At 42.8% G+C, this 21,134-nt stretch overlaps 1 protein-coding gene across 3 annotated transcripts in view; it reads right to left on the reverse strand.

The window, feature by feature from the left end:
• The window catches only part of LOC138743649 (slit homolog 3 protein-like), a 726,007-nt gene that overhangs the window by 178,161 nt on the left and 526,712 nt on the right, over positions 1-21,134 (reverse strand). For all 3 annotated transcript variants that reach the window (XM_069899177.1, XM_069899179.1, XM_069899178.1), the window contains one exon: positions 2,425-2,569. In XM_069899177.1, the coding sequence (XP_069755278.1) occupies positions 2,425-2,569 (145 nt within the window). The remainder of the gene's footprint in view (positions 1-2,424; positions 2,570-21,134) is intronic.

Below are 21,134 nucleotides of genomic sequence, written 5' to 3' on the forward strand. Positions count from 1 at the left end.
CTAAAGTGGCCTATAAGAAGAAGATCAAGGCACAGTTTATCAATAATGATCCACAGCGAGTGGGGCAGGGCATCCAACATTTCACCAATCACAAAACCAGCAGTAGCATGACTATCAGTGGCGACACCACGCTAGACAAGGATCTTAATCGTTTCTTTGCTCAATTTGAGGTGAAGGCAGCAGAAAAGAACACAACACCATCCTCAGCGTCCAACAGTCACGTCCTCACTGCGGAGATGCGAGATGGGTGAAAAAGGTGATGAAACCAAGGAAAGCCACTGGCCTTGATGGTGTAGCAGGAAAGAATGTGCACACCAGCTCTCCAAGGTCTTCACAAAAATCTTCAACTTGTCCCTGTCTAAATCCTCTGCCTGAAATCTGCCACTATCATTCCACTGTTGAACAAGAATGTCATCAGTGACCTCAATGTCTACTGTCCAGTAGCACTTACACTGGTCATCATGAAATGCTTCAAGAGACTGGCATATAAAAGCCAACCTCCCACCCACCTTTGATCCATATCAGTTTGCCTACAGGGCCAACAGGTCTATAGTGGACGCCATTGCCACTCTTCTTCACACTGCACCAACCCACCTTGAACACCAGAGGGGCTATGTGAAGATGCTATTTATAGACTCTGCCTTTAACACCATCATCCCAGGCAGACTGGTTACAAAACTTGCTGAATTAGGATTTTCCTCATCTATTTGACTCTGGATGTAGGTAAGTTTTTTCCAATGCTGGAAAAAACTAGAACCGGGGTGGGGGTCACAGTTTAAGGATAAGGGGAAAGTTTTTTAGGACTGAGATGAGGAAAAATTTCGTCTCTCAGAGGGTGATGGATCTGTGGAATTCTTTGCCACAGGAAGTATTTGAGGCCGGTTCCTTATCAATATTTAAGAGTAGGTTAGATTTGGCCCTTGTGGCTAAGGGGATCAAGGGGTATGGGGAGAAGGCAGGAACTGAGTACTGATCAGCCATGATCATATTGAATGGCAGTGTTGGCTTGAAGGGCCAAATGACCTACTTCTGCACTTATTTTTTTAATGTTTCTATGTTTCTATGATTAGGGACTTTCTAACGAACCATTCCCACACTGTTAAAATTGGCACTCACCTCTCCTCTACTGTACTGGCTCCCCACAATGGTGTGAATTGAGCCCCATCCTCTACTCTCTTCTTACCCATGATTGTGCCTCCACATATTCTACCAAAACCATCATCAAGTTTTCAGACAACTCGACTGTGGTTGAACTCGTTTCAAGAGGAGACGAGACAGTCTATAGGGATGAAGTCCAAAGACTGACAGCGTGGTGTTCAGAGAACAATCTCATCTTGAACTCCTCAAAAACAAAAGAACTCATAATAGACTTCAGGAGGAACAATATTAATATCAACCAGGACTGTGTGGAAAGGGTCACTGTTTTCAGGTTTCTGGTTATGCACTTTGCTGAAGATTCCTCTTGGACAATCACAGTAGTTAAAAAGGCACAGCAATGACTCCATGTCCTGAGGATTCTCAGGAAAAAAATTGAACTGCAGAAGAAACTGCTGCCATCCTTCTATCACTGCTCCACTGAGAGTATGCTGTCCTACTGCATTCCTACGTGGTTTGCCAGCTGCTCGGCAGCAGACCAGAGAGATCTTCAATGCGACCCAGAAAATTATTGGCTGCGCATTTCCCTCTTTGGAGATATCACTGCCTCAGTAGAGCAGCCAAATCCCTACCACTCTGGCCATCATCTGTTTGACCTGCTGCCCTCCAGTGGACATTTCTGGTCCATTAAATCACAGACAGACTTAAAGACAGTTTTTACCCCAGAGCCATACATGAACTGACCACCACCATACCATGAATATTATACTGTTTGATTGAGTTGCTGTTTTTAGATCTTATTTGTTTGATGGATGTCAGGATGTGTGTTCGAGTTCTTTGTCCTTATGCAATGACATTAAAAGGTTATCTTATCTTAAATGAATGGTCTATTCTTACGATCCGTGATTGAGTGCCACATTTCTATTACAGAAAAAGACTTGGATCTGATTTTCAATACATCCAAGTCTCAAAAAAGAATGGTATCACATTGACCCAAAGTAGACTTTGGTTTTACTTTGCTTTCTATAGGATTTGTACAGATCCATCGTGCTCACACTGTTGGCTCTTCCCCAAGGTTCATTAGCTATTAGTTTGAGGATACAGCCATTGCTAGGCCATTTCAATCAGAAGGCTGTCAGGGAGCTCAGTTAAAAAAAAATGCTGCACTATGTCAACTTAAGGTAGATCACACTTAGCTCTTTGCCCATACGATTTGAGTCCCATGATGAACGGAGTTAAATGATAATTTTAGTAGCTCTGAAACAAACTGGAACTTGATGTCGCCTTCCCTGCCTTTCAGTGTCCAGACCGGGAATGCGTATCACTTACATTTCCACGATGTTTTCTGGGAGGTTGACGGGGATTTCGGTCAGCCCTTTCCCACGGCAGTCCACAATATTGTTGCTGCATACACACGCTGGTGGGCATGATGCAGCATTGGCACTGCATGACTGAGCTTCTGCGGTCTTAGGACCTGGGAGGACACAAGAGCGATAGAGTCATAGGGTGATAGAGCAAGAAAACAGACCCTTCAGTGTACCCACATTATCAGCGACTCCCTTTAAATTCTATCACTTACACCCAAGGGCCAATTGCAATCAACCCAGCAACCTGCACATCTTTGGGATATGGAAGGTCACCAGAGCACCTGCACGATACACCCATGCAGTCACAGGGGTGAACTGGCAGCATAGATTTCATGATTGATCCTAGGTCTCTGGTGCTGAATTAATGTACAAACTTTTTCAGAACTACAGCGCTGTCAAATTGCACCATTGATGGAGTGATTAAATTCTTGGCTGCGAATGTTTTCTGAGGGAAATGGTTCCTGAAGAACTTGCTTTCAAGCAAGATAAGCCTCCTGCCTGATATCAACTTATTGACAGTATCAGTGTCAAGGTTCTTAAAGAATAATTAATTGATCGAAAAGTAACCAAATCAACTTTAATTGTGTGCCTGTGGTGATACCACCAGAGCACTAGGCCATGTGCCCTCCAGCCTACTGCAGGGGGTGACCTCTGTACCTGCAGGAAGACCAACTGGGAGGTTGACTCCACCTGGCCGGTTGTCAATCACCAACCTGTATATAGACTTGAGCTGGCCCCTCCCAGGCTAGTCAGACTTGGAGCCATTGAGACTACTACTGATGTACAGCAGAGTTTAAGTGTATTGAAGTCTGTGTTTTGTGTCTGCTTGCTGTACCACAGCGCCTACATTTACAAGTTAGATGACATAATTGGTTTGATATGTAATATTTTGATAAGTATAAACTTGTTTCTGTAGTTTGTAGAGTCATATAGCACAGAAATAGGTATTTGAGTCCATTGAGTTTGCATTACAATCAACCACCCATTTTGATTTCCACTACTCCTCACCTAACCTATTGTATTCTCCACTCCTTCCTGTCAACTCTCCCCCACCCTACATGTATATACCAGATAATTTACAGTGGCCAATTATAGAACATAGAGTAGTACAGCAGATTGCAGGCTCATCGGCCCATAATGTCATGCCATCTTTTAGACCCTGCCTCCCACATATCCCTCCTCTTTGATAGAACATAGAATAGTACAAGGAAACCAGAATGCCCCCTGGGAAAAACCCACGCAGGTGTGGGGCAAACATACCGACTCCTTACAGACAGCGCGGGATTCGAACTCCTTACGCTGTAAAGGTGTTGCGCTAACCACTACATCAACCATACCGTCCTTATCCTAGTAATCTACCCGTAATTTGAGAGGTGAGCAGAATCTGGAGCACTGGGGAAAGCCCAAGCAGTACCAGGGAAAATGTGCAAACTCCACACAGACAGGTCAGAATTGAACCCAAGTCACTGGAGTGTGTGGCTGCAGCTATAAAGTGCCATTTAAAAAAAAAAACACACAATCTTATATCTTCATACAAAGTCAGTTTTTTCCCACTATGCTTCAGGAAGGTAAAGATCTCCATTCTGAGAAATTCTGGAGTGAGTCACAGACCACGTGATTAAATCAGTGGCTGCTCCCCCTGGTCTTCTGGGACAGGGAGATCCACCCTGACAAATGATTGCAATGTCAAGAGGGATAAAGTTATCCAGCCTTGTCAACATGGTAATGCAACATCTGCAGTTTGCAATGCAAGACATGGTCTGAACAGAAATTCACAGTCACCTTGCACTGATAACAATATTGGAAATGAGTTTTACTGTTCTTGGAAATACTTATTATAACTTCAAATGAATGTTCCCATGTATTCATGGCAGCCTGCACTCCAGGCCTTAAAAGCTCTTGGAATTGCTCCAGTCTAATCAGTGAAATAGCTTCCTTCATTAGCATTGTGAGTTGTCACGTGCACCAAGTAGCTTCAAGGGTCAGTGGGCACCACCAGTCCACAGAGTGATTAATATGCAATTCCAAAAGCAGCTTCTTGTTGGGTTTCAACCACAGGACCTCTAGCAGTTTCTGGCCAGGGTATTTCACTGCAAAACCATTAACAAGCAATGATACTTGTTGGATAGCATTTAACGTTTCACACTTTCCACAGGTACTGTCTGCCTCCCCTTACAATAAAACCAATCTCAACTGACTAGTTACTTTATTCACATTGAGTTTCCTGATAACAATTTTGCTGGAAGCATCCAAGGAAAGCTGCTATTCTGACAACTATTAATTCTCCCACATCCTGTATCTCCCGCCTTCCCCCACCCTCATCCTTGCCCCTAGCTTCCCTCTTGTTTTAGCCACATTACAAGAACCTTGCATGTGGAAATGATTGGTCTGAGTCCTCCACTATGTGGAGTCACTAATAATTTGTGCACAGAGGAAGAACCTTTCTTTGCCAATCTCACTTGTAAAGAAGACACGTGAGGATAAATCGTTGGAGACATTCAGAAAGGAGGAGCATTTGTTTTTGAATGATTGGAGAACTGAGGGCTCCAGGGAAACTGGCACAGAAGAGGAGATGAGGCCTGGCGCAGTTCATCCATGATCATATTGAATTGCAGGGGAGGCTTTGGGGTCCGGAGGCCAAATCCTACTCTTATTATTTATCTTGTGTTCTTATGGTTTCATGTATATGAATAAGAAAGAGATTGATGCTTGTGCTGCAGTATGGAGACAAAGTGGAATTGAAGGAGCATAGACCTGGCGGGCATATGTGAGAGGTTGGGAGTGGATTGGTCTTTATTCCCTGAAGCAGAGGAGGCTGAGGGGTAACCTTAACATATTACATACAGCACAGTACAGGCCCTTTGACCCTCAATGTTGTGCTGACCTATATATTCCTTCCTTAAAAAAGTACTAAATCCTCCTTACCCTCTAACCTCTATTTTTCTTTCATCCACAACATTGAGGGTCAAAGGGCCTGTACTGTGCTGTATGTAATATGTTAAGGTTACCCCTCAGCCTCCTCGGCTTCAGGGAATAAATACCGAGCCACTCCCAACCTCTCACATATGCCCGCCAGGTCTATGCTCCTTCAATTCCACTTTGTCTCCATACTGCAGCACAAACATCAATCTCTTTCTTATTCATATACATGAAACCATAAGAATGCAAGATAAATAATAAGAGAAGGATTTGGCCTCCTGCATAAGAGACTCTTAAATGCTGTCAATGTTTCAGCCTCCACCACCAACCCCAACAAGATATTGCAGGCACCCACAACTCTCTGTATAAAAATCTTACCCCTGATGACTCCCCTAACTTTACCTCCCTTAATTTTGTACATACGTCCTCTGGTGTTTGCTGATCGTGCCCTGAAACAGGTGCTGGCTGTCCACCCTATCTATGACTCTCATAATCTTGTAGACCTCGATCAAGTTTCCTCTCATCCTTCTACACTCCAAGGATAAAAGTTCCAGCTCTGCTAACCTTGCCTCTTTAAGACTTGTTTCTCAATTCAGTCAACATCCTGGAAAATCTCCTCTGCACCCTCTCCAGAGCTTCCACATCCTTCCTATAATGATGTGACCCAAACTGTACACAATAGTCTATATGTGGTCTTACCAGAGATTTGTAGAGTTGTAACATGACCTCTCTATATCTGAACTCACTCCACCTATTAATGACGCCTAGCATCCCACAGGGCTTCTCAACTATCCTATCAACCTGTGCATCCCTTGAGGGATATATGGATTTGATCCCTAAGGTCTATACATCCACACTCCTAAGTAACTGACCATTAACCCTGAACTCAGCCTTCTCGTTTGTCCTTCCAAAATGCATCACCTCACATTGATCCAGATTGAAATCCATCAGCCACATTTCTGCCCATCTCAGCATCCTGTCTATATCATCTTGTAACCTTCGACAACCTTCAGCTCCATCCACAACTCCTCCATCCTTCGTGTCATCCACAAACTTACTGACCCATTCATCCGCCTCTTCATGCAGGTCATTTATAAAAATCACAAAGAGCCGGGGTCCCAGAACAGATCCTTGCACTGACCTCCAGGCAGAATATTTTCCTTCCACTACTACTCTCTGGTTTCTTGCTACAAGTCAATTTTTTATCCACACAGCCAATGTTCCACTGATCCCGCGCCTCATGTCTTTCTGGACAAGTCTCTTATAGGGGACCTTGTCAAATGCCTTGCTAAAATCCATATACATCACATATGCCCTTCCTCATCAATTTCTTTTGTTACCTCCTCAAAAACTCAATTAGACTCGTGAGGCACAACCTTCCCTTCACAAAGCCATGCTGACTATCCTTGAGTAGACTGGACTTCTCCAAATGCTCATAGATCCTATCCTTAAGAATCTTCTCCATTAGTATGCACACCACTGACATAAGTCTTGCTGGTCTATAATTCCCAGGATTCTCCCATTACCTTTTTTTAAACAAAGGGACTATATTTGCCATCCTCCAATGTACCAGCACCTCCCCTGTTGCCAAAGAAGATTCAAACATCATATCGACTGCCACAGCTCTCTTGTCTTACTTCCCTCAGCAGCCTGGATTATATTGTGTCCTGTCCTGGGAACTTACCAATCTTGATGTTTTAAAGGAGATTTAAGAAGATACAACACTACCACTTCCTTAATCTCCACATTGTCCAGCACACAGGCCTGTTCAATTTCCACCTCAGCGTGATCAACGTCCTTTACACTTGTGAATACTGATGCAAAATATTCATTTAGTACCCCCCCAAACTCTGCCTTCAGGCACATGATGCCTCCTTTAATCTTTAGTGGCCCCACATTCATTCTCATCATCCTTCTGTTCTTCACATATGTATAGAACGCCTTGGGGTTCTCCTTAATTCTCCATGCCAAGGCCTTCTCATACTCGCTTTGAGTTCTCCTAAGTCCTTTCTTAAGCTCCTTCCTGCCTACCATATACTTCTCATGAGCCCTTCCTGTTTTCTATATCTAATGTATGCTTCCTTCTTCCTTATGACTAGTTGCCTGACCTATTTCATCAGCCTTGGTTCCCTTTTCCTTATCCCAGTGGGACAAACCTATCTTAAACCATGCACATGGTCCCTAAACTTCCTCTCAAATACTTCTGCGTTTTTACCCTTAAACATCAGTTTCCAATTTACTCTCACTAGTTTCTGCCTCATCCCTTCATAATTAGCACTTCCCCAGTTTGACAGTTTTTATCATTTTTCCATAACTAAATTGAAGCTAAAATTCTCCCCCATCGCGAGTTCCGCCACCTGACCAGGTTCATTCCCCAGAACCAGATCAAGTACGGCCTCTCCTCTCCTTGGCTGGACCACATACGGTATCAGGAATCCTTCTTGAACAGTCCAGACGAATCAGCCCCATCTATCCCTCTTGCAGTCAATAGGTGCCAGTCAATATTAGGCAAGTTGAAATCACCCATAACTACAACCCTGTATTTCCCACACAATTCCAAAATCTGCCTGCTTATCTGCTCCTTGGTTTCCCAAGGGCTATATGGGAGCCTATAGACTACACCCAGCACAGTGATAGCTCCCTCCCTGTTTTTGACTTCCACCCACACCAACTCAGTAGACACCCCCTCTGCTGCATCCTCCCTTTCTATAGCTGTAATATTATCTCTGACCAGTAATGCTGCTCCTCTCCCCACCCTCACCCTCGTTTTTAACCTCCCTCCCATCTTATTCTTTTTAAAACACCTAAACCCCTGTAGTGAACTGGGATTCACTTGAGGTATCCTGTACTGACGACTGGTCCTGCCTCCCGGCTCCTCCCCCAAGGGCCCGTATATAACCCTGGTTTCTCGCCTAAACCCAGAACCCCTCTGAAGCCTATCCGTGAACCCTATCTGTGTTGTAAGCTAATAAAGTGTTTGTTCTCCCTCCAGTCGAGTGTGAGCTTTAATCTATGCCACAACCCCAGAACCTGCATCAGCCAATCCTGCCCTTCATCCAGCCAAGTTTCAGAAACGGTAACAATATCAAAGTTTCACATACTGACCTCTAAGTTCATCCCCTTTATTCCTTCTAGCATTGAAATAGAAACATTTCAAACCCTCTAACTGGCTACCTTTATGTTTTGTTCCCTGCATGTCCTTCCTCACCAACACAGAACACAAAGCTTCATGCTTTGTCCTTCTACCCTAATCTCTGTACTCACATTCAGATTCCTACCCCCCGTCAAACTAGTTTAAACCCTCCCCAACAGCTCTAGCAAACCTGCCCACCAGGATATTGGTTCCACTCTAGTTCTGGTGCAGCCTGTCCTTTTTGTAGAAGTCAAACCTTCCCCTGAAGTGATCGCAATGATCCAGAAATCTGAACCCCTGCTCCCTGCACCAACTCTTCAGCCATCCAATCATCTGCTACTTCTTCCTGTTGCCACTCTCTCTGGCATGTGGCATGGGCAGCAATCCTGAGATTACCACCTTATAGTGGCAGAGGAGCATGAGGGGCATGGATAAACCAAACTCTAATTGTTAAGAAGGATAAGCCTCATGAGGGAGAAGGGTGAGGCTTAGAGGGATGAAAGAACCAACATTTTCACAAATGGTCCATATCTAGAAATAACTGGATAGGCAGGTAGATGAAAAGAGAGAGAGAGAGAGATAAAGGGATGGAGAGAGGATTAGAGAGAGAAAGAGGGGGAAGAATGACAAGGAGGGGTACGCAGAGAGGGACAGAGAGAGAGACACACACACACAGAAATGGAGAGAGAGAGAGAGAGACAGAGAGACATAGAGAGAGAGATTGTAAAAACATGCCCCAAATGCAGGCAAATGCAACTAGCTTGGTTGGCATGGATAAGTTGGGCCAAAGTATCTGTTCCATGCAGTGACTTGTGTGAATGAATGCCCTGTTTGATCCTACAAAATTCTCTGCAATTGTGTAGCGAGCCAATCGGAAATTCGGTTGCAAGCATTCATACTCCCTCATACATCAGGTGATCAATTTCTACACTGCATTTTAAGCTAGTATAGGTTTCATTTTAAAGCTTGAGGTTTATTAAAGGACCATCTACTTTGCTTCATGCAGCACTCTCAGATCAGGATAAATTACTTAGAGGGGTCTCCTGGATCAACTTACTGCAGAGATCACAGTAATAAGCCTGGAGGTGAACCTAAAGCTTACTCCATTGGTGATGCTCACTACCAGGCCCTCTGCATCGCTTTCCTTCATTAATAAATTTAAGCACAGAAGAAATAATTATAATGTCTTGCTTGACAGATAGCCATCTATAAGATGGTATGAGGCCCCCTGTGAACATGTAACCCAGAAAGAAATATGAAAAAAACAAAGGTTCCTCTACCAGAAGGATTCTCAACAGGTAATTCAAAAATCAAAATGGAGGAACTGTTGGAGACAGGAAATAAAAACAGAATATTCTGGAAACATTCAACAGGCAAAGCAGCGTCAGTGGAGAAGGAGAATTAGAATTAGTGAGCAAGGATATTCTGGGAGAAGCCGGCACCTCCCTCACACCCCAGAAGTAATCTTTATGTCCATGATAAAATTCAGATCCGAGGGAGCCTCCTGTGAGTTGGAGCAGACCTTGAACAGTGACCGGCATTCAAGAGATGAATCCCAAGGTTCATTTGATCCCATGGTTCAAATATAGCATCACAGAAAATAAGAGCAGAATCAGAATTTATTGTCATGAACAAGTCATGAAATTGGGTGTTTTGTGTTACCATCATAGTTACAAACATTCAAAATGTAACAATAAATTTTAAAATAGTGCACAAAAAGGAAGGCAGTGTCTTTGGTTCATTGATTATTCAAGAATCTGATGGGAGCGGGGAAGAAGCTGTCCTTGTGCTGCTGAGTCCTTGTCTTTAGGCTCCTGTACCTTTTTTCCAATGGTAGTGAAGTGAAGAAGGCATGGCCTGGGTGGTGGGGGTCTATGAGGATAGAGGCTGCTTTGTAGATGTCCTTGAAGGAGCGGTCTAGTGCTTGTGATGTCGCAGGCTGAGTTAACAACCCTCTGGAGTTTATTCTTGCCCTGAGAGTTCGCACCTCCATACCAGGCAGTGGTGCAACCAGCCAGAAAGGTCTCCACAGTACACCTGTAGATGTTTTTGAGAGTCTTCAGTGACATATCAAGTCTCCTCTAACAGCTCATGAAGTATAGCTGCTATGAGCCTTCTTTGTGATTTGTTTAACATGGAGGCTCCAGGACAGATCCTTGGAGATGTTGACGACCAGGAATACAAAGTTTTTGACCCTCTCCATGACCGAGCCCTCGACAAGAATGGGGTCGTGTTCCCCTAACTTCTCCTGAAGTCCACAATCACCTCTTTGGCTTTGCTAACACTGAGCGCAAGGTTGATGGCGTGACACCTCTCAAGGAGCTGATCTATCACCCTGAAGAAGGCCATTCAGCCCTTTGAGCATGCACCTTCATTTAATAGGATTATGGTTGACCATGCAACCTCAGTACCCTATCCTGCTTTCTCTCTGTAGCCCTCAATCCAGTTAGCCGAAAGGGCCACATCCAAATCTCTTATCAATTTATCAAACTCAAACCTAGATTGAGCTTTCATTGTTACTTCAATTACCTATTCCTTCTGGAATTTGACTGTCCCTAACATTTTTTGTTGCAATAGCATTGTCAGCAATAACCCTCGCAAACGCAAAGCCCAAGAGGGCTAAGGCACAGATGAACTTGTCGCATTAGACCTTATCCAACCAAGATTTACCAACAGTAATGTTTAACAGTGTGCGAAAGGGAGCATGGAAACTGAGGCTCTGGTATTTCAAAGGGAGGCAGGACCACAGCTGAACCATCTGGGTTTCTGAATGATCAGATTGAGGATGGTTGGAGTTTTACTGCGGCAGGTTTTCTCATTAGAACCCACGATGGGCCAAAACAGACCATCTCTTGACAATCTACATAAAAACTGGTTCTAACGCATAATGGAAATAATTGGAAAAGTTGAGAGTGTAGCTTGATAACGATGGAGCTCATTAATCATCATAAGATACATGATTTACTAATAATAAACTCCACCTGAGCTTAGGCCACCTTTAGTAAGCGTATTCGTTCTATATGCTTTTTGTCTATTCATAGATGACTGAATAGAGAAGAATTCAAGGAAGTAAGCACTAGGTTTCCTGCTCCATCTGTCACAATGGCTGCAGCTTTTACAAATCCATGTTTGTAATTCTCAGGAGTTTTGTTGACATTTCATTAACTGAGGACATGACTCCCTGCAGAAATGCATAACTACAACTTGTCCTTTTCAGCACATATCAATCTATCTTAAACAACTGTTCCTTTAGGCTTTGGGGGTTATTCTTATGGGATTAATAAAACTCCACAAATAAACTGATGAATAGGCCTTTCCTTTCCCTCGCCTTTTCCAATACTTGTTTCACTCCCTTCTCCCCTTGCATGGGATCTCTTGCATTTGCTCCTAGTCGGGTGACACTGTGCATTTTTCATTCTAGTGTTACGAGCCCAGAGGACCCCAAAACCCAGCAACAATGGATATTTAGCAAGACAAATGGTTACTTAAGCAAAAGTTGCTTTTAATTATCTTTAAACATGAAAACAGAATCACACTTTAACTTATCACTATTGACTTAACTAACCCAAATTAACCCCCTTCTTATTCTAAGCGTACATGTGTGTAATGTGTGTGTAAGTTCAGAAAAGTTCTTCAATTCACAGTCCAATCTCACTTTCTCACTCCTCCAAGTTCACTGGTTGCAGGTAATTCTTATACTGTGCACAGAATTTAACATTTATAAAGTTCACCAGGGCTTGGTGTTTGAAAGGGTTGGATGGTTCTTGTCAGTTTCCAGGACACCCACAACTGATCTCTTTTAATCAGCCACTTCAGTGACTTGCCGAAGAAACTTGCCGCCTCAGGGTTCTCCAGATGATTACTTCTTTATTTCAGGTCACCCCAGAGTTCCTTTTTGTTTCCCTTATTCCAAGTGAAATATTAGACAGCCAGTCCTCTCCTCTTGCATGAACCACAAAGGCTTTGACCAGGCTGAACTAACCACTCACAACCCATCTTCCAAATGGGGTATTCTACAAGCTTGCCAGCTTGCCCTGTTCCAGTTCCAGTTGCTGCTGCTGACTGTAACTCTCTCTCACACACAGAGAGAAAGCCTGTTTGACTCTCTCTTCTTGCAAAACCACATGACTGTCTTAGAACAGCAATATTCCCCCCCAGACAGAATGCGGCTCTGACAAGCTCTTTCATCTGTTCCCTTTTTGTATAACAACAATCCATTAGTGAAGTCTCGTGGGCACTCTCCAAAGTCTTTGCAATGGCTCTTAGGCCCTGACATGTCTACCATTAGCAGAGCTCCAGTATTTTAAATAAGATCTGTTTTAAAGTGTTTGAATGTGACCTACACTAACGAACCCTGCCCCAATTTATTTCCCAAAAACATATCTATATTCTGTCACACTAGGCAAATATAACTAACCATTAATTTATTCTTTTACCCACTAAAGTAGAATTGTCCACCAGCACACAACTTTATACTGAAAACTCAATCAAAATGTAATATAGCAAATTCATCCAATGAGTATTTATATTTAATTTAAATAAATGAAGAAGTTATCAGATAAGATTTTCAATTTGGACATACAGCATGGTAACAGACTCTTTTGGCCCATGATGCCGAGGCACCCAATTTACACCCAATTAACCTACAACCCTGGTTCATTTAGAAGGAAACCAGAGCCCCCAGGGAAACCCCATGCAGACACAGGGAGAGCTTACTAATTCCTTACAGATTTAAAGAAGATGCTAATTTTGGACCTTAAATTTTAGTGTAGGCGGAGCATGCTAACTAATTCATGGTTCATTCAGCAACTTACACTGAGTTACTTTGAGGTAAAAGGTTGGAGAGCACAGTCATGATATAAGTGCTGCTGTCCTCACAGATTCAGGGATCCAGATTTTATCCAGATCTTAGGTGCTGTCAGTGTGGAGTTGCATGTTCTCCCTGTGAATGTGTGGGTTCTTCCCACATCCCAAAGATGTGCTGGCAGGTTTATATGCCACAGTGAATTTTCCCTTGGTACAAGACCAGAAGTTAACCTCAGTATCCTTCATTTTGAGAAGAAAGAAATCACTTTTATTGATCTTCCTTGATGAAGAATAAAATAAAGTGTGCATTTAAGTTGGGCAAAGAGTGGGTTTCAATTGTGATTCTTAATGATGTGCAAGGCCATTGGGTCCCTAAGTGAGATACCAGAACAGAGTGAGCCACCATCACTGATGAATTAAACACTTAATCAGTAGACTTACATTATTTTGTGATGTTATATTTGGAAAGTGTCATATTTTCCAGAGGACATCTGTTTAAAGTGAGGGGAGGAAAATCTCAGGGAGATATAAGGGATGTTTTTTTTAAACACAGAGTGTAGAGGGTGTCTGGGATGCATTGCCAGGGATGGTGGTGAGGTTGGTACAATCGGGGCATTCAAAAGATTCTTGGATAGGCACGTGGATGTAAGAAAAATAGAGGGTTATGTGAATGAGTTAGGGAAGGTTTAGACAGCTGAGTAGATTTATGTAGGTCAGCACAACATTGTGAGCCAAAGGGCCTGTACTGTTCTGGAATGCTTTATGTTATGTTTGTTTATGAAATGTTCCACTTATGGTATGCTTTCATTGTCAAAGGTGTTAAAAAAAAACTGGTACAAAATTAATAGTGAGGCAGAGAGATAAAACAAAAAAAACACTAGAAACCTTGAAACTATTCACTTGCTTTTGATGGCTAGGTTCCAAGGTTTTCCAGTGTGCTTCTGTGCTGTCTTGTTCTGAATCAGCTAACAGAGACAGCTGAGAACTCGTAATAATTGACCCTCCATCTGCACATTCATTCATAATGCCATTATAGTATCTTTTGAACTTCTGCCTGAATACGTCAACTTAAGACAGCTGAGGACTGATTAGAATGAGGTCCCTCGACAATGGATCATCCACAGTCTCATTGTGCTAGATGCTCCATGAATTCTATTTAATGCAGGCTCGCCAATGTTTATTTATGAATGTACCGCCAGGGGAATATCTCAGTGATGGAGGTATTGTGTCAATGGAGAATAAAAAAAAAATTAAAAAAACAAACTCAATAGACAAAATCTTCAAGGAAAGTTCGACTGGGACATTTCCAAGTTGTTGACATATCAGGTGATTGCCCAACCTAAGTGATCAATACCACTTTTATCCTGTTCCACCCTTTGTCACTTACTCCCATTAACCTGAGTATCACCCTTTCCCTTACCCACTCACTACATAATTTCTCTTCAAAAACCCCAAAACACTCCGCCCATTCTTTCTAGCTCTGCTCCCCATGACTTACACCGGACTTTTCCCAGTTATACGCAGTTCTGTGGTGTTATTACTGATGGGAGGGCCCCAGAACTTGGCGGAAGTTATGGTGTGCTGGACGCAGACCGGGGATTGCTTCGCTGAGCACCTTCTCTCTGGCCACACCAGTGACAGGGAACTCCCAGAGGCCAACCATTTCAGTTCTGCGTCCCACTCCCAAACTTACATGTCTATCCATGGCCCCATGTACTATCCCACCAAGACCACCCATAAATTGGAGGAACAACACCTACTTTTCAGTCTGGGCACTCTCATTAACATCGACATCTCTGGTTTTTGCTAACTTGCTCTCCATCTCTCCATTCTCCCTCCCTTTCCTTCCCCCTACATCTTTCCCTCAGGTTTCCACCCCCTCTCCTATCTACTCACCGAGCCATCCCTCTTCCCTCTGCTTGCTGCTGTGCCCTCTCTCCCTTCTCCACCTATCCCCCCCTTTACCTTTTTAAAATCGGATACTTTTCCATGCCTTGATGAAGGCGTTAAGCCCAAAAAGTTGGTTGTGTATTTTAATCTTTGCCATATAAAGGGGATGCCTGGGGTGTCATGGGTATAGCATCTCTGGTGGGGAGGACGGTGAAGGGCTTGCCGTGCCCTTTTCAGGTGGTTCATCCACCTTTCGTGCCCACCTGGTACTCAGCTCTCACCTGTGGCTCCAAGTAGCTGTAGCACACGCAGCGGCAACACCCTGGTAAACTGTCTCGGCCTTAGGGATAAACCAGGTGAGGGTAGGAGGTGAAGTAGGAGGGTCAGTCTATCCCAGCATGTGAAATTTGATCCTGGCCAGTTAAGAAGGCAGGCCCAGTGGGCATTGTGGAGCGCTAAGAGCTCGACAAGGCGTCCTGGTCATCCACTGCAGCAAAAGGAGGTCTCCAGTCACAATGGTTGTCCACACCACTGGGTCAAGGTCCCTTCTGTGTACAACGGCTGTTCCTTTTAAAACCCCATCACACACAGGTTTCTGTTGTGCAATTCATCTCAGATCACTGCACAACAGCGTGTCCTCTATGAATTGAAGGACTATCAACATATAAAGGACACTGCTTGACCTGCTGAGTTTCTCCAGCATAGTGTTTTTACTTCAACCACGGTGTCTTACTGCTTGAAGACTTGCTGATTTCCCCTGTTACCAGTAGAACACTCAGTGAACAGTTTTGAGGAGATAAGTCTATTTTGACAAAGGCATCCTACATCAAGTCCATTGTCCTGATCTTTCCCAGGGCCTTTTTTTAAATATCAAGAAATGAGAAACAAAACAAAAAATTGCAGATACTGGAATTCTGAGAGAGAAAAAAAGAGAAGCTGGAGGAATAAGGTTAAGCAGGAAAGTCTGAAGATGCTGGGGTTGAGTGAACTACACGAAGGTGCTGGTGAAACTTGGCAAGCCACGCAACATCTATAGGAAGTAAATGTTTCAGTAAACACACAAAAAATGCTGGAAGAACTTGCAGGTCATGCTGAGTCCATAGGAGGGCTTAGGCCCGAAATGCTCAGTATATTCCTTTACCTCCTATGGTTGCTATGTTATCTGCTGAGTTCCTCCAGCGTTTTTGTATTTTTACTACTGTGACAGATTATGTTGTGTTTGTTTTGTATATAGACATGTTTTTGGGAGAGAAATTGGGGTAGGTTTGTTAGTGTAGGTCACATACAAACACTTTAAAACAGATCTTATTTAAAATACTGGAGCTCTGCTAATGCTAGACATATTGGCACCCAGAGCCTTTTTAAAAGCTTTGGGAGAGTGCCCAAGAGACTTCACTAATGGATTGTTGTTATACAAAAAGGCAACAGATGAAATAACTTGTTGGAGCTATGAACTGTCTGGAGGGGAACTTGCTGTTCTAGGAGGGTTATGTGGTTTTGCAAGCAGAGAGAGTGAAACAGGTTTTCTCTCTGAGAGAGAGATCAGTTCTGAAGTTTTACAGTCAGCAGCAGCAACTGGGACTGGAACAGGACAAGCTGGCAAGCTTGTGGAAAACCCCATTGGGAAGATTAGTTGTGAATGCTTAGTTCAGCCTAGTCAAAGCCATTGTCATTCATACAAGAGGAAAGGACTGGTTGTCTAATATTTCACTTGAAATAAGGGAAACAAAAAGGAAATCGGTGATGACCTGACAGTGAGAGGTTATCATCTGGAGAACCCTGAGGGTGCAAGTTTCTTCTGCAAGACACTGGAGTGGCTGATTGATAAAAGGAATCAGTTATGGGTGTTCAGCATACAACAAATCTCTCTGAAAACCAACAAGAGCCTTCCTGAGCGGTAACCATTTACCTTTCGAGCACAAAGTCTGGTGAACTTTATACAAGTTAAATTCTATGCACGGCAACCAATGAACTTGGAGGAATGAGAAGTGAGATTGGACTGTGAATCAAAGAACTTTTCTGAATTTACACACACATTTCATACACGTGAGCTTAGAATTAGAAGGGGGTTAAGTTAGGTTAGTTAAGTCAATAGTGATAAGTGAATGTATGATTCTGTTTTCATGTTTAAAGATAATTAAAAGCAACGTTTGTTTAAGTAGTCATTTGTCTTGATGAATATCTACTGCTGCTGGGGTTTGGGGTCCTCTCTGCTCATAACACTACCATCACAGAGTCTGCAGATTTTGTTGCATTCCAACGTTTCAAACCTAGATCCTTCATCAGGTATAAGCAAATACAGATAGGTGTGCAAAAAGGCAGAGGGGAGAGGAGGAAGGGACAGGAGAGGAGCACAAGCTAACAAATGAGTTAGAAGAGAAAAAAAGTGGAGGTGATAGGAGAGGGAAGGGAACAGGGTGAGGAGCTGTAAGAAAACATGGTTAAAGAATTAATGCCATCTGGTTGGAGGGTATCCAGATGGAATATTTGGTGCTGTCCCTCAAATTTGTAAGTAGCCCCAGTTTCACAATGCAATGGGCCATGGATAGACATGTCAGTCTGGGGATGGTGTGTGGAATTGAAACAGGAAAAGCTAAAGGAACACAGTGGACCTGGCAGCATCAAGACCAAAGGTTACCTGAAACATTAACTGATCTTTTCTGCCTGACCTGCTGAGCTCCTCCAACATCTCATTGCAGACCCTCTTATAACCATGTTCTTCATGGAGTCACAGAGCCAAGATCCTGGGCACTTGACAGATCATGGCCTCACGGCCTGTATCCTATTTGTTCTGTAGACTTGGTAATTGAAGTGACAACTCAGTTGAATTCCATCAGTAGAATATGGATGAATTAAAAGATTACCTTTTTGATTTAATAAAGTTTAGAGCCAGAGGTGAAATAAAGGTGGTAAGGAATATGTTTGCATCAGTGTGGAAATTTATCCAACCACAGAAATTTAAGAAATTCAAGGGACATTCATCAGAATTTAAATTTGACTGCACGAGGAACGACACATTATCCACCCTCGGTCACGTTAGATGAATGCTCAAGTTTCATTAACAATTTTAATGATTGGTGGAGGAAGGGAAACACCCTTGCTGATGCTCTGTCCCACCCTGCAGACCTTTTGTTGATGTTGGATACTTCCATTTGGTCATGAGAGTGGGGCAAGCTTTATTTGCACAGTGTGGCCGGGCTTCACTTACTGCAGTGTGCTGAGCATTGGCTGAATCCAAAGTAAATCTAAATAATCAACAATGCTGCTTCCTCCATGGGGATCCCACGCCAGTCGTCTTTCCTTCGCCCTGCTAACTTGTCTTCTGTCAGTGAATGGATTCCCGTTCTATCCCTGAGTGGGAAAGGCCGTCTCTCCTGATTATAGCGATGGTTACAGCAATGCCTACTTGTGTAGCTCGTTTTCCATCTGAAAACCTCACACTTTTGCTGATGATTCAGAGATGCAAAGACTTCAAATTTATTTAGTATTTAGTATTTATGTAGCAGTTGAGACGATAGCAGCACGGTAAGCGTAGCAGTTAGCACAGCACTATTACAGCACCAGCGACCTGGGTTCGAATCTGTTGCTGACATTATACATTCCCCTCCCTCCCCCCACCCCATGTCTGCATGGGTTTCTTCTGGGGGTCCCGGTTTCCTCCACCCTTCAAAAACAATTACCGGGGCTGTAGCTAATTGGGGTAGCATGGTTATGTGGGCCAGAAGGGCCTGTTACCATGCTGTATGTCTAAATTTAAGATTGACATTTAGATTTAAATAACTTTTTAAAAAAAGAGCGTGCTACTGTCACGAAGAATCAAAATGGGAAGCCAAAACCACGAAGAAAGCAGAGCTGTGCCAGTAATAATAATTGCTTACCCAAAGATGCACTAAAAGCTAATCTGATTGATTGCAAAAGCCAGAATCTTTGTGACCAGCTGGTGCCCTGCACAAACTGTGCAAAATGTGATCCTCAGTCCACAGGTTACCACAGAAACGAGTAAGTAATCTAATTCCACAGCTACACTTTACGTTATTTACAGCAGGGACACTAGAAACAAATGGAAAGAATATGAATGAATGGCCTCCTCATCTTTTCAGCTTAAGCGCTGTTTTTTTTAAACCGAAAAGAAAGTGGAGCAGAAAGCAGACAGTAATTAAAAATCCAATTACTTCTTCAATTATTGAAACAGGATAAATCCAACTTCATCCTGGGAATCTGTAATTATTTATCCTAATTAAATGCAGACTATGAATATCCGACAGACATGGCTCCAGTGAGAGTAAAAATTGTACTCCAGTAAAAATTGTTTTTACAGTACAAGTTGCTCCAGTTCCTATTTGTGACTCCAAATTTTGAATCACATGGGACATTTTTGCACAAAGACAACCCTTTTATTTAATTACATTCTTCTGCCACCAGAAGGTCTATTTCATTGAAATCTTAGTTGAAAGTCTTAATGATAGATGGAAATTATTTACTTTCAATTGATCTTCCATAATTATCAGAAATGTCATTTCAGACCAATTATATTGCTTAATGTATTGCTTCAAATGTTTCAGATTTTTTTAAATGGGGAGGGTTGGAGTTATGGGGGACCCACATGATTTGCTCTGTGGTTTCAGTGCCCATAAAGCTTTGTGCTTCATCTTTGAACGTGCCTACTTCTGGGAGATGTAGATTTCCAACAGATGAATATTCCCTCTTTGCTAAATTGCTCAATATCCATGGCCCAACTATGTCATTTCTTTTTATTTTACCCAACCTGATGCAAACATGACTTCTTCCAGTCCCATCCAGACCGAGGCAACAGAGCATCTTATCCAATCCCATAGCATCATGAGCCCCTGAAATGTTTCATCTAACTATAGTTAAATCTAAAACATCTCCTCCAAGTCCACCAGAATTAAATCATGAACCCTCTCATCCAATGAGAACATCAGACTCAACCTTAATGCTTCTTATCCAGTCCATGAGACCACCAGCCATTAATCATGAGATCAATGAAATGGTTTGAGGTGTCTCTAGCAGATCCTTATCTTACATGCACTGCAATTGTTCTACCCTCTTATTTCACTACTCTAACACTTACTACAACACTATGCCCAGTATTTTTGTCTCATTATTGACTAACTGCTGTTCTGAGTTGATACGCCTGGAAAACAAAACTTTTCACTTCAATTCAGTCTACATGGCAATAAACATTTCAGCATTCAACGAATTTGCCAACTTCTTTATGACGTCCATTTATTTGTTTTTTTCACCAAACACTCATGGAATTGCCTTCAGTCCAAAGTGCTGCCCACTTGACAAAAAAAACCCATCAGATATAAGAATTGAAGAGCTTGGAGAAGGAGCGGGTTGATCAGATCTCAGTCTACACAATGTACTGGCTCTTCTACGTACTGTAACTCTCAATTACCATGAAATCGAGATTATTTTCATAAGATTAATCTAAAGACTTAAAGGAACCTTAGAACTTTTTAAAGATTTATTTATTCCAGCTTTGAATATATTGTTATCTTGCAGACATTAACAGAATGCAGTATTCTGATAACAACCTTATCCACCAATGGTGCATTGGTGAATTGGTGCATTGGAGAGGTTGACCTATCAACCTCAAATATTCAAGTAGGCATAATTCAAATGTCAACTAAATCAGAAAGGAACTGAGCTGCTTGGTCATCACCTCCAATTTCAACAATCCACCAATGGCTCATCATAATTTGTTGAATCTTTGAGCCCAGCCTGGACCATTAAGAGCACATGGTTGCTTCATTGATAGCCTTACTGCTACTGCTAGAGAGCCATGGACTCACAGAATGTGGAAACGGGCCCTTCGGCCCAACTTGCCAATGCTACCTGCCTGTATTTGGCCCATATTGCTCTCTTCAACATTGCAATAGTACTTGACTCTGGCAGCA

Source organism: Narcine bancroftii, chromosome 9 (genome assembly GCF_036971445.1).
Source record: "Narcine bancroftii isolate sNarBan1 chromosome 9, sNarBan1.hap1, whole genome shotgun sequence".
Classification (NCBI taxonomy): Eukaryota; Metazoa; Chordata; class Chondrichthyes; order Torpediniformes; family Narcinidae; genus Narcine; species Narcine bancroftii.